Consider the following 15487-nt stretch of genomic DNA (forward strand, 5'->3'; position numbering starts at 1 on the left):
ATTCATAGACAGAGATCATGTGGGTTTTGTCTTTATATACCCAATACCCTGTAGATAAGAAGGTTTTAATCATTATTTACTGAATGTGTTTATTGGACAATGTTAAGCATAACCTATGTCTAAATTGTTCAGTTATTAAAGAATATAACACGTGTAATTACTAAAGACCAAGAGAAATAGAAGAATGGAAAATTTCTTCATATCTATTCACTGGTTTGAAATGTTGATTTTTTTATGTTAATTTGCCACTTTAGATCACAACAAACCATTCTGTGATGGAGCAGCTAATGTCAGTCCATGGTATAAAAATGAAGGTGCTTCCTTTCCTTTCCCGATTTGGAATAAGTAATGATCTCATCATTTTAGTCTACATAATTTCTTTCTCCCCAATGATATATTTTGTGTGCCTCAATGTTACAAGAGAGAGAAAAAATATTAAAAAATATATGACAATAATGGGCCTCCAAGATTCAGCTTTCTGGTAAGTTATATATTTTGCTTTCAAATAATATGAATAAATAGGAACCTGCAGCTAACTAGAAACCAACAGTTCTTGTTTTCTAGGATTATGATTTAAATTTCATATGTTTAACATATTGGTAACTTTAAAAAAAATATGTTCCTATCATTTAATTAATACCCATGTCCACCTACATGCATAGGGAGTGGTGTCTTATGACATGTAGTGGATTGATTTGTTTTTCTTCCAGAACAGATAATATGATTTTGCACATTCTGAATAAGATTCAGCAATATGGGAGAAAACAGAATAACAAGATTGGGCCATATTGATATAAGGGCCTAGCAGGAATCCTTGTGCTGTATGCATTTTCTTACATATTAGAGTATTGTATATGGTTATGACCTACTACAATTTAAAAAGATTATGGGGAAATGGTCATGTAGATTTCCTATACCTCATTATCAATAATGACTTGAATGTAAGATGTGGTACAAAAATCATCACTAAATGACTAGAAAAGGGGATGGGTTAATCATAAAAGGAGCTAAAATATAAACCCCCATGTCATACTTATATCCATGAAATATTAGAACACCTAGAGAAAGACCTTCAGGGTACTGGGTAAATCCTGAGTGGAAGATATATTAGAAGACCTCGAATGTATCAGGATAAGTTGTAGAATTGGGACTTTTTAGCCTCAACAAGGTAAAGCTAAGGAGAGTGTTAAATGAATGAATTAGTGAATAAATCAATTAAAGAGAGAGTATTGCTAAGTGTTAGAATTACAAATACCAGAAGAAAGACGGTTACTGATGTCAATGAACTTATGTTCCGATAAAGGAAGAAAACCGTGAAAAAAAAGTAACAAGGGAAAGATGTTTTGGAAGGGAAAGTCAAAAGGATAGTGAATAGAGTCATAAAGTCAAAAAATTATGTGACTTAAAAGTAATGCAACTGAGTGTTTTTGCTATTTTTGGCGCTGTCAAACTTTTACAACCAAATAGTAATGATAACTCATGCTCTAATTGTGCTTTATTAAAATCCACCAAGTGCTTTCCTTATAACAACCCCCTTCTCCAACCCTCCCCCCAAGGTATGTAGCATGAGTATTATTATTACCACTTGACAAATGAAGAAACTGAGTCTTGGAATTTTTCATAGTATCTAGTATCTAAATCATAGTATTATAGTATCTAGTATCTAGAACTGGAAGGAATCTTAGAGACCACCTTGTCCAGTCCTCCCATTTTTACTCCCATTTGAGTAAACTGAGCCTCAGAGAGATTAGTAATCAGTCCAGCAGTAGCAACAGAATTTAAATTTGAATGCAGGTCCTTTGACTTTACATCCAGTATTCTTTTCACTACAGTGGACTGTTTGTCCCTCCACAGATATCATCTTTGGAGGTTCTAAATTTAGTTTAAAGAAGCTGCTGTTGTTCAAAGGCATATTTGAAATTCCTCATGGAGGCAAAGAGAGAAAGTGCTTTGTAGCTTAACTCTCTTGACATGTATAACTTCATATTAGAATTACTCTCCATTTTGGTGTGAACTGAGCAAATCACATCCTTGCCCTATATGTGGGGTCTTTTCTCCTCTCCTCCCAGTCCATTTTCAAGGCTTTTCATAGCATGTTTACAACATCACCAGTGTCCTTAACACTACAATGGTTACAAGATGTAGCAAAACCAGGATAACTTCCACTTCCAGGAGCCAAGATGGTGGAGTAAGAAGTAAGTCACTCTAACCCTCCCTTATCAACCTCTGACAGCCCAGAAAATATCACCCCAGGAAAAACCTGGAATAGCTGAACCAGAAGAAAGATGGGGAGCAGCAGTGCAGTAGCCCAAGTAGCTTGAGGGATTAATGGGAAAGGCCCCTCTTGCCCTGGGGGAGAGGGAGCAGTACAGAATGGAGGCATCCCAGCAAGCTAGCAAAAAGCCCCACCTCAGCATACCAGGAGGAGATCCTGAAACCCAGGTGGTGGAGCAGGCAAACACCAACACCTGGACCCCCAAGTGCCTCAGTGAAGGCAGGGGAACCAGTGGGAACCAGTGGAAACCAGCTTGTAAAACCACAGGTGCCTTGGCATTCTACAGCAGTCTCCCAGTGCCTCAGCAAAACTCTTTGAAGCACACCAAGGGGCCCCAGGTAGATAAACATCCTGCATCATCCATCTGAAAGGAGCTGAAGAAAGCAAAGGAAAGGAAAAGCAGACAACCTCCAGGGGCCAGACTACCCAATCCTACCCCTAGAGTTCCAGTGTTGCTGATTCCAGCCCAACACCAGGTAAGCTGCCAGAACCCTACAACCTCCAACTGCCAACATCAGAGGCCTCAGCACACAAAGCCAGTCACCAGGCCCAAGGCTCCCAAAACAAGAAGCTTGGGTCAGTGCCCTCTGCTCCCCATCAGGAGAGCTCAATCTCTTTAAAGACCAGGAAATAAGCAAACACTGTGAGCAAAAAGAAACATACCATAGATTCATATTATGAGAACAGTGAAGATCAAGGAAGAAATTCTGAAGAGGATAACATTATCAACAAACCCACATCTGGAACCTCAAAAGGGAATATGAACTGGTGTGAAGCCCAAAAAACTTTCTTAGAAGAGCTCGAGAAGGATTTTAAAAATCAAATGAGAGAGGTAGAAGAGTCTTTAAAAAATATAATTGGCCAACTGGAAAAAAAAAAGTACACTGAACAAAACAAGTCCCTAAAAAATGCAAATGGCCAAATGGGGAAGGAGGTACAAAATCTAATAGGAGAAAACAATTTGTTAAAAATTAGAATTGGACAAATGGAAGCTAATGACTATGAGAGATCAAGAATCAGTCAAACAGAAGCAAAAGAATGAAAAAAATAGATACAAATGTAAAATACCTCATTGGTAAAACAACTGACTTGGAAAATTGATCCAGGAGAGACAATTTAAAAATTATTGGTCTACCTGAAAATCATGATGAAAAAAAGAACCTAGACAGTATCTTTCAGGAAATCATAAAGGAAAACTGCCCTGAGGTCCTAGAACCAGAGGGTAAAATAGCCATAGAAAGAATCCACCTATCACCTCCTGAAAGAGATCCCAAATTGAAAATGCCAAGGAATATAGTAGTCAAATTCCAAAATTACCAGGTCAAAGAGAAAATACTTCAAGCAGCCAGAAAGAAACAATTTAAATATTATGGAACCACAGTCAGGATTACACAGGACTTTGCCCCTTCTACATTAAAAAGACCATAGGTCATGGAACATGATATTCTGTAAGGCAAAGGAGCTTGGATTATAACCAAAGATCAACTACCCAGTGAAAATGAGCATGATCTTTCAGGGGAGGAGATGGATATTCAATGAAATAGGGGACTTCTAAACCTTCCTGATAAAAAGACCAGAGTTCAACAAAAAATTTGATCTTTAAATACAAGACTCAAGAGAGACATAAAAATTTAAACAGGACAGAAAGAAACATGTTATTAATAAGGACAAATTATTTACATCCCTACAAGGGAAGATGGCACTTGTAACTCTTGAGAACTGTATTGTTATTAAACTATGTTAAAGAAGTATACATAAAGGGAGTGAATATAAGTTTATGATGTAATGATAAAAAAAAGTCTGATCAAGTGGGTTAAATGGATCCAAGTAAGTGGATTAATCTGATCTAAGAAAATGTACTGAGAGAAGAGGAAAGGAGGAGGCAGACAAGGGTAAATTACATTACAGGAAAAGGCACAAAAACCTATTACAGTAGAGGGAAAGAAGGGAGGGAAATGAGCATTGTTTGAACCTTACTCTCATTAGATTTGGCTCAAAAAGGGAGCAACGTAATCAGGTAGGTATAGAAATCTAACTTGCCCTATAGGTAGTAGGAGGAAAAAAGGGAAAGAAAAGGGTGGGGGGGGATATAAGGGAGGGAAGAAGTAGTAAGGGTAAAGGGGAAGAAAAGAGAAGGGGCTAACAGAAGGGAGGAGGGACCGAGGGAGGTGATGGTAAAAAGCAAAACACTAGTGAAGAGGGAAAAGGAGAAAGGAGAAAGAAAAGCATAAATGGGGGGGAGAAGGATGGAGAGAAAGACATGGATAGTAATCATAACTGTAAATGTGAATGGGATGATCTCTCCCATAAAATGGAAGTGGATTGGAGAATGTATCAAAAACCATAATCCTACAATATGTTGTTTACAGGAAACACATTTGAAAAAGAGCAACACACACAGGTAAAGGTAAAAGGCTGGAACAGAATGTATTATGCTTCACCTGAAGCAAAAAAAGCAGGGGTATCAATCTTAATCTCAGACAAAGCAAAAGCAAAAATAGATCTTATCAAAAGAGATAAGAAAGGACACTACATACTGCTAGAAGGCACCATAGACAATTAAGTAATATTATTACTAAACATATATGCACCAAGTGGTATAGCATACAAATTCTTAGAGAAGTTCAGGGAATTACAGGAAGAAATAGACAGCAAAACTATGCTAGTGGGGGATGGGGGACCTCAACCTCTCCCTCTCTGAACTAGATAAATCTAACCACAAGATAAACAAGAAAGAAGTTAAGGAGGTGAATAGAACGTTAAAAAAGTTAGGTATGATGGACCTCTGGAGAAAATTTAATGGGGATAGAAAGGAATATACTTTTTTTCTCGGTGGTACATGGCATATACACAAAAATTGACCCTGTACTAGGGCATAAAAACCTCACAATTCAATGCAGAATGGCAGAAATATTAAATGCATCCTTTTCAGATCATGATGCAATAAAATTATATGTAATAAAGGGCCATGGAAAGATAGACTAAAAATAATTGGAAACTACTTAATCTAATCCTAAGAAATGATTGGGTCAAACAACAAATCATGGAAACAATCAATAACTTCATTCAAGAGAATGACAATAATGAGACAACATACCAAAACTTATGGGCTGCAACGAAAGCAGTTCTTAATGGAAATTTTATATCTCTAAATGCTTACATGAATAAAATAGAAAAAGAAGAGATCAGTGAATTGGGCATACAACTAAAAACAAACTAGAAAAAGAACAAATTAAAAATCCTCAATTAAACACCAAATTAGAAATATTGAAAACCAAAGGAGAAATTAGTAAAATTGAAATTAAGAAAATTATTGAACTAATAAATAAAACTAAGAGCTGGTTTTATGAAAAAAAAACAATAAAATAGATAAACCTTTGGTTAATTTAATTTAAAAAAAAAGAAATAAGAAAAAAAAATTACCAGTATCAAAAATGACAAGAGTGAATCCACCACCAAAGAAGAGGAAATTAAAACAATAATTAGAAACTATTTTGCCCAACTAGATGCCAATAAATTTGACAATCTTAGTGAAATGGATAAATATTTACAAAAATATAAATTGCCCAGATTAACAGAAGAAGAAGTAAAATACTTAAATAACCAAATCTCAGAAAAAGAAATTGAACAAGCCATTGATGAACTCCCTAGGGAAAAAATTTCCAGGGCCAGATGGATTTACAAGTGAATTCTATTAAACATTTAAAGAACAATAAATTCCAATACTATGTAGACTATTTGGGAAAATAGGTGAAGAAGGAGTCTTACCAAATTCTTTTTATGATACAAATATGGTACTGATACCTAAACCAGGAAGAGTCAAAACAGGAAAAGAAAATTATAGCCCAATTTCCCTAATGAATATAGATGCAAAAATTTTAAAGAAAATATTAGCAAATAGATTACAGCAACTTATTACAAGAATAATACACTATGACCAGGTAGGATTTCTAGCAGGAATGTAGGGCTGGTTCAATACTAGGAAAACTATCAGAATAATTGATCATATCAACACCAAAACTAACAGAAACCACACAATCATCTCAATAGATGCAGAAAAAGCTTTTGACAAAATACAACACACATTCCTATTGAAAACACTAGAGAGCATAGGAACAAATGGAGTCTTCCTTAAAATAATAAACAACACCTACCTAAAACCTTGAGCAAGCATCATATGTAATGAGGACAGGCTAGAAGCATTTCCAATAAGATTGGGGGTGAAACAAGGATGTCCATTATCACCACTGTTGCTCAATATCATACTGGAAACATTAGCTTTAGCAATAAGAGAAGAAAAAGAAATCGAAGGTATTAGAATAGGCAAAGAAGAAACAAAGCTATCACTCTTTGCAGATGATATGATGTTACACTTAGAGAATCCTAGAGAATCAAGTAAAAAACTACTTGAAATAATGAACAACTTTAACAAAGTTGCAGGCTATAAAACAAATCCACAAAAATCATCAGCATTTCTGTATATAACCAACAAAGCCCAACAGCAAGAGATAGAAAGAGAAATTCCATTTAAACTCACTGTAGACATTATAAAACATTTAGGAGTCTACCTCTCAAAACAAACCCAGGAACTACGATAACAAAACACTTTTCACACAAATAAAGTCAGATCTAAATAATTGGAAAAACATCATTTGCTCATGTGTAGACCATTCTAATATAATTAAAATGACAATTCTACCTAAGCTTATTTACTTATTCAGTGCCATACCAATCAAACTACCAAAAATTATTTTATAGAGTTAGAAAAAAATAATAACAAGATTCATTTGGAAGAACAAAAGTTCCATAATATCAAGGGAACTAATGAAAAGAAATATAGGGGAAGGTGGCCTAGCCATTCCAGATCTTAAATGGTATTATAAAGCAGCAATCATCAAAACTGCTTGGTACTGGCTAAGAAATAGAGTGGTGGATCAGTGGAATGGGTTAAGTATGCAAGACACAGTAGTCAATGACTATAGTAATCTATTATTTGATTAAACCCAAAGACCCCAGCTTCTGGGATAAGAACTCACTCTTTGACAAAAACTGCTCAGAAAACTGGAAAAGAGTATGGCAGAAACTAGGCATAGACCAAAATCTCACACTATATACCAAAATAAAGTCAAAATGAGTTCATGATTTAGATATAAAGGCTGATATTGTAAGCAAATTGAGAAAGCAAGGAATAGTTTATCTATCAGATTTATGGAGACCAGAAGAATTCATGACCAAAGAAGAGATAGAGAACATTATGAAAAGCAAAATGGATAACTTTGATTACATTAAATTGAAAAGATTTTGCACAAACAAAGCCAATGCAACCAAGATTTGAAGAAAGGTAGAAAATTGGGAAAGCACTTTTACAACCAGTCTCTTTGATAAGGGCCTCATTTCTAAAATATTTAGAGAATTAAGTCAAATTTATAAGAATAAAAGTCATTCCCCAATTTATAAATGTTCAAAGGATATGAACAGTCAGATGAAGAAATTAAAGCCATCTATAGTCATATGAAAAAATGCTCTAAATCACTATTGATTAGAGAAATGCAAATCAAAATAACTCTGAGGTACCACATCACACCTATCAGATTGGCTAACATGACAAAACAGGAAAATAATTGATGTTGGAGAAGATGTGGGAAAATTTGAACACTAATGCATTGTTGGTGGAGTTGTGAACTGATCCAACCATTCTGGAGAGCAATTAGGAACTATGCCCAAAGGGCTATAAAATTGTGCATACTCTTTGACCCAGCAATACCACTTCTAGGTCTGTATCCCAAAGGGATAATACAAATGGGAAAAGGACCCACATATACAAAAAAATATTTATAGCAGCTCTTTTATGGTGGCAAAGAATTGGAAATTGAGAGGATGTTTATCAATTGTGGAATGGCTGAACAAGTTGTGGTATATGAATGTAATGGAATACTATTGTGCTATAAGAAATGATGAACAGGCTGACTTCAGAAAAACCTGGTAAGACTTGTATGGTCTGATGTTGAATGAAGCGAGCAGAACCAGGACAACATTGTACACAATAACAGCCACATTGTTCAATGACTAATACTTATAGACTTAACCCTTCTCAGCAATACAAGGATTTATGACATCTCCAAAGGTCTCGTGATGGAAAATGCTATCCACAAAGAAGAAGGAGCTATGGAGTTTGAATGCAGATCGAAGCATACTATTTGCTATTTTTTTCTTCTGTTGTATTTTGTTTCCTCTTTCTGGTTCCTTCTATTGGTTTTAATTCTTACTTACAACATCACTAATGTGAAAATATGTTTAATAGGAATGTATATATATACACACATACTTATATGTGTATATATATACATATATGTATATGTGTATATATATATATACATATATATGTATATGTGTGTGTACACACACACACACACACACATATAGTCTATATCAGATTGCGTGCCATCTTGGGGATGGAGGGGGAGAAAAACTTAAAATTCAAAAGCTTATGGAAGCGATCGTTGATAATTCAAAATAAATTAATAAAAAATGAAAAAAAAGCAAAACTGGATTTAAGAATTCTGTTCTTTCTCTTACCTTTTCCTGAATGGATACTTTATTGCAGATGTGCTAGTGGGAAATGACTCGGATGCTGAGCTGACTTAAATGACAGAGATTTTCCCTTTAGGAATGTCTAATTTCCCTATCCATGGCTTGCAAAAGCAATAAACCTTCTTTACCATACCTGTCCCATAATATGATGAACTGTGGTCCCTTTGTAGATCACCATTTTAAAAACTTCATTTAGGAGCTTTGCTAACTTCTTGTAAATATCCTTAGTGATAGAAATTCTTGAACTTTTGAGGGGAAGATAATTTTTTTCACTGATTTTTATGGTGAATGAACAAGATGCACAACACTATTTGGGGTCAAGAAGGATATGTAACCCTAAAGTAATGGGGCTGATTTTCAAGGGCAAATTGTTAAAATGAGAAATTCCATAAATGTTTGAGAAATGTCAGCACCCCAGCAGTTATGTGCATAGCTTCCAAAGGTGACTATATGGAAAGACAAAATACATTTGCCACATGTCAGTTCTATTCCATCAGTTTTAAAAATTTTATAGCATTACTTTATATGTGTGTGCACACCTCACATGTGAAGGGTCTTAATGAGACGTCACAGGCAATTTGTCTCGGTCCATAGGGAATTGAACAAGACACAATTGGTTCATTTTAAAATGGGAAAGATTTCTATTATACTCAGTCTGATAAAATAAAAAGAGCACTGCCTATACAGTCAGAGTAATTGGATTAAAATTCTCATTCTGATATTTAATACCTTTGTGACACTAGGCAAGTCACTTAACCTCTCTGGGCCTCAGTTTCCTCATCTGTAAAATGAAGAGTGTTGTACTAGATGGCCTCTGAGTTCCCTTCCATCTCTAGAACTATTATCTTTATATTAAAGGTAGTTGGGGAGTTTGTGTCTCTCTTCAATAAGAGGATGATTGCCATCTCTTTTTGGTAGTCACTTTATTAAAAGAATTGGTTCAAACAGACATTGCTGATTAATTCCTAACTGCTCTAAGGTAGAAAGAATTGCCTGACCGTGTAATATTGAAATTATGCTGTGTTTCTCCCATAGGCTTTCCTGGGGTTTGCTGTATGGTGGTTACATTTTTATTTTGGCAAATCTGCTGGCTGTTATCACAAAGTCTTCTGAATTTGTGGTCATGACTGGTTACTTCATGGTATTCAGTCTGTTTCTCCTATATGGTCTCTCTTTGGTGAGTAGGTAAAGTTTTTTTCCCTTTTGAAGATCAAATTTTGTCAAGTAAGGACATCACAACAGTCATTCCTTCTGTTCTTTTTCTGTATTTGCCCAAGAAAGACTAAAGACAAGGCCTTAACAGGCATTAGTTTTGTAATACAATGGTTCATCTTGTGTGATGTCCGTTAAAGATTCACAAAGATACAGCTGTCATCCGAAGTTCTTCTTCTTCCTTCAGGTAGCATTAGCTTTCCTGCTGAGTGTGTTGATTAAGAAACCTCTACTTACTGGCTTAATCACATTCCTCCTTACTGCTTATTGGGGAGGTTTGGGATTTCTTTTATTGTATCAACAATTTCCTGCGTCTTTGGAATGGATTTTAAGTCTCCTGAGTCCCTTTGCCTTCATTTTCGGGATGATCCAGGTAAGTTGAAATATTTATTTCTAGTTTATTATTAGCTTTGCAAAATTTCTTTCCTGTGTAGAATTTAAGGGGCTAAAGATCTATGATTTTATTAGTGTGAAATCTCTCCATCTCTTCTGATGCAGATCACAAATGACTTCATTGATATATCTTACAGAGTTGCCTGGGGCTGTACAAACTTAAATGCCATTCCTGTGGCCACTTAATTCATATGTACAAGGGATAATTCTTAAAACTTCAATGAATCTTAAGGAAAAAATAGAATTTTGAGTAGCAAATTACAGTTCTGTTCTTCATTGAGTCTATTTTCTCTTTGATTGTGTTTCATGTGACTCCTAACCCCTCTATAAGATGGTAACGTCACTAATTCCAGTGATGATGAACATTGCATGTGCAAACTATAATTCCTACTGCAAAATAATTTTTTTTACAAATGCACTATATTTTCTTGTTAATTTGCTATTTTTTTAAATCTTCAGATTATGAGGATGGACTACAACTTGAGAGGTTTTGCTTTCCCTGACCCCTCTGGAGACTCACATCAATTGTTAGCCATATTTTTCATATTGATTTTTGATAATCTTCTCTATTTGGCCCTTGCTCTGTATTTTGAAAAAATCTTGCCACGTAAGTAACAATGCTTTCATAATTCTTAATGTCTTTCATCACCTTATTAAGGGAAAGTTTTTCATTCTGACAGAGGGTAAAGACAAATAGAATTGTCACCATAGGCAGGAAAATTTAATTTTCTACCTCATAGTTTTCAAAGGCCGTCTAGTGTAGTACAACCTCTCTGGACTGAATTGATTTAATTGGCTTAATGGTCAATGGGCTCGACTGCTTAGGCCCAATTTTTTTTTTTATGCAAAATTTTTTCCATCATAATCACCTTCTCTGTGACTTCCTTCTGGTATATGTTTGGGATTTTTGCTTTTCTAAGAGTATATTGAAAATATTACATAACAATACTAGTATGATGCGGATATTAAACTAGTTGAAGGACTCGTGTTTCCAAAATGGTTCTGTTTTGATCCTTGTCAGCAACAAGGAATTTTTTTACCTGGTCTACAACATTAGTGGGTAGGACAGCAGTAGTGCTACAAAGACAGCTGTGCTAGAGGTACAATTGAAATCCCTCATCTTCCTTGGCATTGGGAGAGATGTGATGGTGTGGATACCATGGGTGTGGCCTAGAGCAGTTTGGGGGGCAGCTAGGTGGTGCCACAGTGCACAAGAGTGTGCTGCACCTGAAGTCAGCAAGATCCTTTGTTCAATATTCCTTTGAACAATTGCATATTCAATATTCCTTTGTTCAAATCTAGCCTTAGACACTTACTAGCTATGTGACCCTGGGCAAGTCAGTTAATCCTGTTTGCCTCGGGCAAACCAGTCCAGTATCTTTGCCAAGAAAACCCCAAATGGGGTCACAAAGAGTAGGACAAGACTGAAATGACTAAACAACAAAAGAGCAGTTTTGACACTGAGCCTAATTGTTTGGGGAGGGGGATGATGAAGAAGAAGTGCAGTTCTTGAATTCAGTTCTCTGGAGCCAAGTTTCATTTGCACCAAGCTAGCTTGGATTCTGGCAATAACATTTGATATGTGAATAATGAACAGAAAAAACCCGTACCTGAAGTCAGAAGATCTAAATTCAAATCTCAGCACTGTCAATAAGTTAATATATATTAAGCACTTACTATGTGCCAGGCACTGTGCTAAGCATTGGAGATACAGTAAGAGGCAAAAGACGGTCCTGACCTCAAGGAGCTCACTCTCTAATGGACTGGTACTTTAATGAGTTTGGCCTGTGATTGTATGCATATAGGGGACTCTTGTTAATTATCTGGCTCCTGCTCCACAGCTTAGAGCCTTGTAAAGTTGCCAGGGGCGCTAAGAGATCAAATAATGTTTCAGGTTCATATAGCCAATGTGTTTGAATATGCATTTATCTATATGTAAGTATGCATGTATATCTGTATATGTGGCAGTAAGAAATGGAAGATAGAACATATTTGTGTGTGTGTGTGTGTGTGTGAAAGAAGAGAGAGAGAAAAACTCCACAAAATCCTATTCCAATGTGTCATCATAGTATGGAGGTAACCTTATGGCTCTTAAAGGCTACACAAGCCAGTCCAAGCTCTAGGAGGTCACCCCATACTGGGAAATCTCGTGTGTTCCTCAGCAGCAACATACTAAGATAAGCAAGACAGATGACGGTGTAGCTAAGTACGGTAGGTTCATCACCTGGCTGGCTGGCCTTTTCGTGAAGAATTCTTTGGCCATGGAAACCAATGAAACAAAGAAAAATGCAAGATGGCCCTCTTCAGCTGCTAAAGTGGTAGAGGCAGAGGCAGAGTGGAGGTAAAGGAGGGAGGGCAGCTGGTCCTAAAAATTTTTCAAACCTTTCATAAATTTTAACTTGGCTGTTGGTACTCTAGTGTTATCTACTAGCCCCAGGTCATTAATTCTCCCTCCTTTCTCAGGGAGTCCTGTGTCTGGCTTATTGTCTTCTTCACCATAATTTCTCCTGTTCTCTAAGGGACTTCGGCATATATATTTATGTTCCCTCAAATACCTTTACCTACTAGTTCCGCAATCTACTCAATTCCAATATCCTATTCCTTCTCTCCATCTCAGCTACAAAGGTTATATCTTTAGGTCACTATGACTCTGAAGTACTCTACTTCCATGATGAAGACCTCTGAAATTCCTTTATCCAAATATAATCTCCTCTCATGCCATCTTTCCCTGTATCTCGTTGCTCCTAAACCTATTCTTGGTTCTTGGAGTGGTCTCCTATAGATGTCTCACTCTACTTTTCACTGGTTCTTTCCTTGTCTTTTACCCCTTCTCTGCTTTTACTTTGCTCTCTGCCCAGTCTAGACCCTTTTGACCGTTCAATTCTATATATCTTCTACTTCCAAACACCTTTCTGTCCCATCCTATCAATACTCATGTGTTGCTAAATCTTCATCTCTGAATTAGTCTTAACACCTGCCTTCTCTATTATTATTCATGTGCTCCTGAATGGAGCTAGAGAAATCATATAATCATGCTGACAAGATCAGCTACAAATTTGTTATGAATCAAAAAAAAACATTTATTAGGCACTTATGCACAAAGCACTGTGCAAAGGTGCTAGGGATACAAATAGGAAAATAAGACAGATCTGCTCTCGTGAAGCTAACATTCTAATGAGGGAGACAACATTAATGGATTTCATCTACAAGTAAGACGGAATGGTCTTGTGGTACTCAGGGTACAGTGACAAAGCAGATGCCTCTTCTTTAATTCCATTTTCACTGATAAATCATATCAATTGCCACTGTTGAACTGATTGTCAGTGTCAAGTATTTAGGTGGCAAGAATTTTCTGAGTTTTCAGTAGCTATGACTGTAGCATCTATGAGAGCAGCAACTAGGCTGCATATCTACAGGGATTGTTTCCTAGGACGATAATTGAGGGCACTAGGCTAGAAGCAATGCTTTTCCCATGGCTCGTGGGTAGAGTCCTAGGCTTTCTCTGTCAGGGTCTGAGGGAAGATGAGGTGGTGGAGTGGTTTGATTTAGTTGGCCCACACTACCTTCTTTCTTTTCTTCAAGAGTCCTTGCTACTTCAGCTACCTTGACATGCCTGCCCCGTGGTTGGTAGTTGGCTGGTAGTTTGTGGGGATGGTCCCACAAGGTAGTAAGGCAATATTTTTACCTCTCCCTAACTGATTCTCTATCTCACTCCCTATAAGAGTTGTTCTAAATCTTTTCTCTTCTGTAAACTCTATAATAACACACTTTTACAGCTAACAACCTTACCTTGTACTGTACTGAAAAAATAGAGGGCATTCTCTGTGAGCTCCTTCTCCCCAGCTCTTCATCATGACCCTTTGACATCATGCTCCATTCTCTACTTCTTAACTTCAGTCTTTGATATAAAGGTAGTCTTTCTTGCCAAGGCCAAACCGTCCACATGTACCCTATCTTTTCCAAGAGATTGCCTCACTATCATCCCTCTACATCTTCAATGTCTCTCTTTTAATTGTTTCCTTTCCTGATGCCTACAAACATAACCATCTTCCCTATCCTGAATAATCTTTAATATAGCCTACCACTCCCTTAAGCATCATTCCTCCCTTTCTCAGCCAACCTCCTTGAAAAAGGGGTCAATAATATTGATTTGTCTTCTATGTATAGTCTTCATCTTCTCATTGTCTTCTATGTATAATTTTCATCCAATGACCAAATTAGTTGACATATTGCTAAAAGAATAGAGCCACACTGGCATCCTCACTATGAATAAAAAACAAGAGAAAAAAAGAAATTTCAGCTAACTGGAAGGTTGGTTTGTAGGAATTTCATGGGAATGCAAATAGAAAGTTGGTTGCAGCATAATCCCTAAAGGAAAAGAAACATAATTTCATGGGAAACAGTCATATTAACTTGCCGCACTTACAGCGAGCAAACCCAAGCAAACCACCATGAAAATAATTGCAAACTATGAGCCAACAACCATTTCAGGGGCAGAAGTCTAGACATTCTGTGGAGAATTTAACAAGAAGTGATCAGTGACTTCAATGTGAAAGTGGATACAGGAGAGAACACTTAAAATGTTGGTTTAGTATTAATAAAATTATGCTAATTATGTAGAGGCAGCATGGTGTCAGAAACCAATGGAAGTATGTAAATATAAAAAAAAAACCCAGTAAGTATATGAGAGAGGCATGGTGTCCAGGGAGAAAAAGCAAAAGGTTTTTGGGTTGAGGGCTTGGGGTCCAAGACTCACACAGTGAGTTTGCAGTGACATGTAGATTGACTAATGAGGTTTGGTCATGTTCTGCTGTGTAAAGATGAATGACTGAGATAGGACCAAATACTTACAGTACTGCAATAGCAAGGTGCCATAGCCACTGCCATTATCTTGTCTGGCCATGTTCATCTTGAAGTGTAACTCTTCCATCCCTGGTGGAAATATTGGCCTCAGAATCAAAAAGATGTTGGTTCAAGTCTGGCCACAAACTTAGGCTGGCTGTGTGACCCTGGGCA

General features: G+C 36.6%; 1 protein-coding gene across 3 annotated transcripts in view; it reads left to right on the forward strand.

Moving 5' to 3' along the window:
- Positions 1–15487, forward strand: part of LOC114050932 (ATP-binding cassette sub-family A member 10-like) — a 117437-nt gene that overhangs the window by 17250 nt on the left and 84700 nt on the right. For all 3 annotated transcript variants that reach the window (XM_027872978.1, XM_027872980.1, XM_027872979.1), the window contains exons 6-9: positions 255–481; positions 9902–10043; positions 10266–10451; positions 10931–11078. In XM_027872978.1, the coding sequence (XP_027728779.1) occupies positions 255–481; positions 9902–10043; positions 10266–10451; positions 10931–11078 (703 nt within the window). The remainder of the gene's footprint in view (positions 1–254; positions 482–9901; positions 10044–10265; positions 10452–10930; positions 11079–15487) is intronic.

The sequence above is a fragment of the Vombatus ursinus genome, unplaced genomic scaffold (assembly GCF_900497805.2).
Source record: "Vombatus ursinus unplaced genomic scaffold, bare-nosed wombat genome assembly UNPS02014801.1, whole genome shotgun sequence".
Classification (NCBI taxonomy): Eukaryota; Metazoa; Chordata; class Mammalia; order Diprotodontia; family Vombatidae; genus Vombatus; species Vombatus ursinus.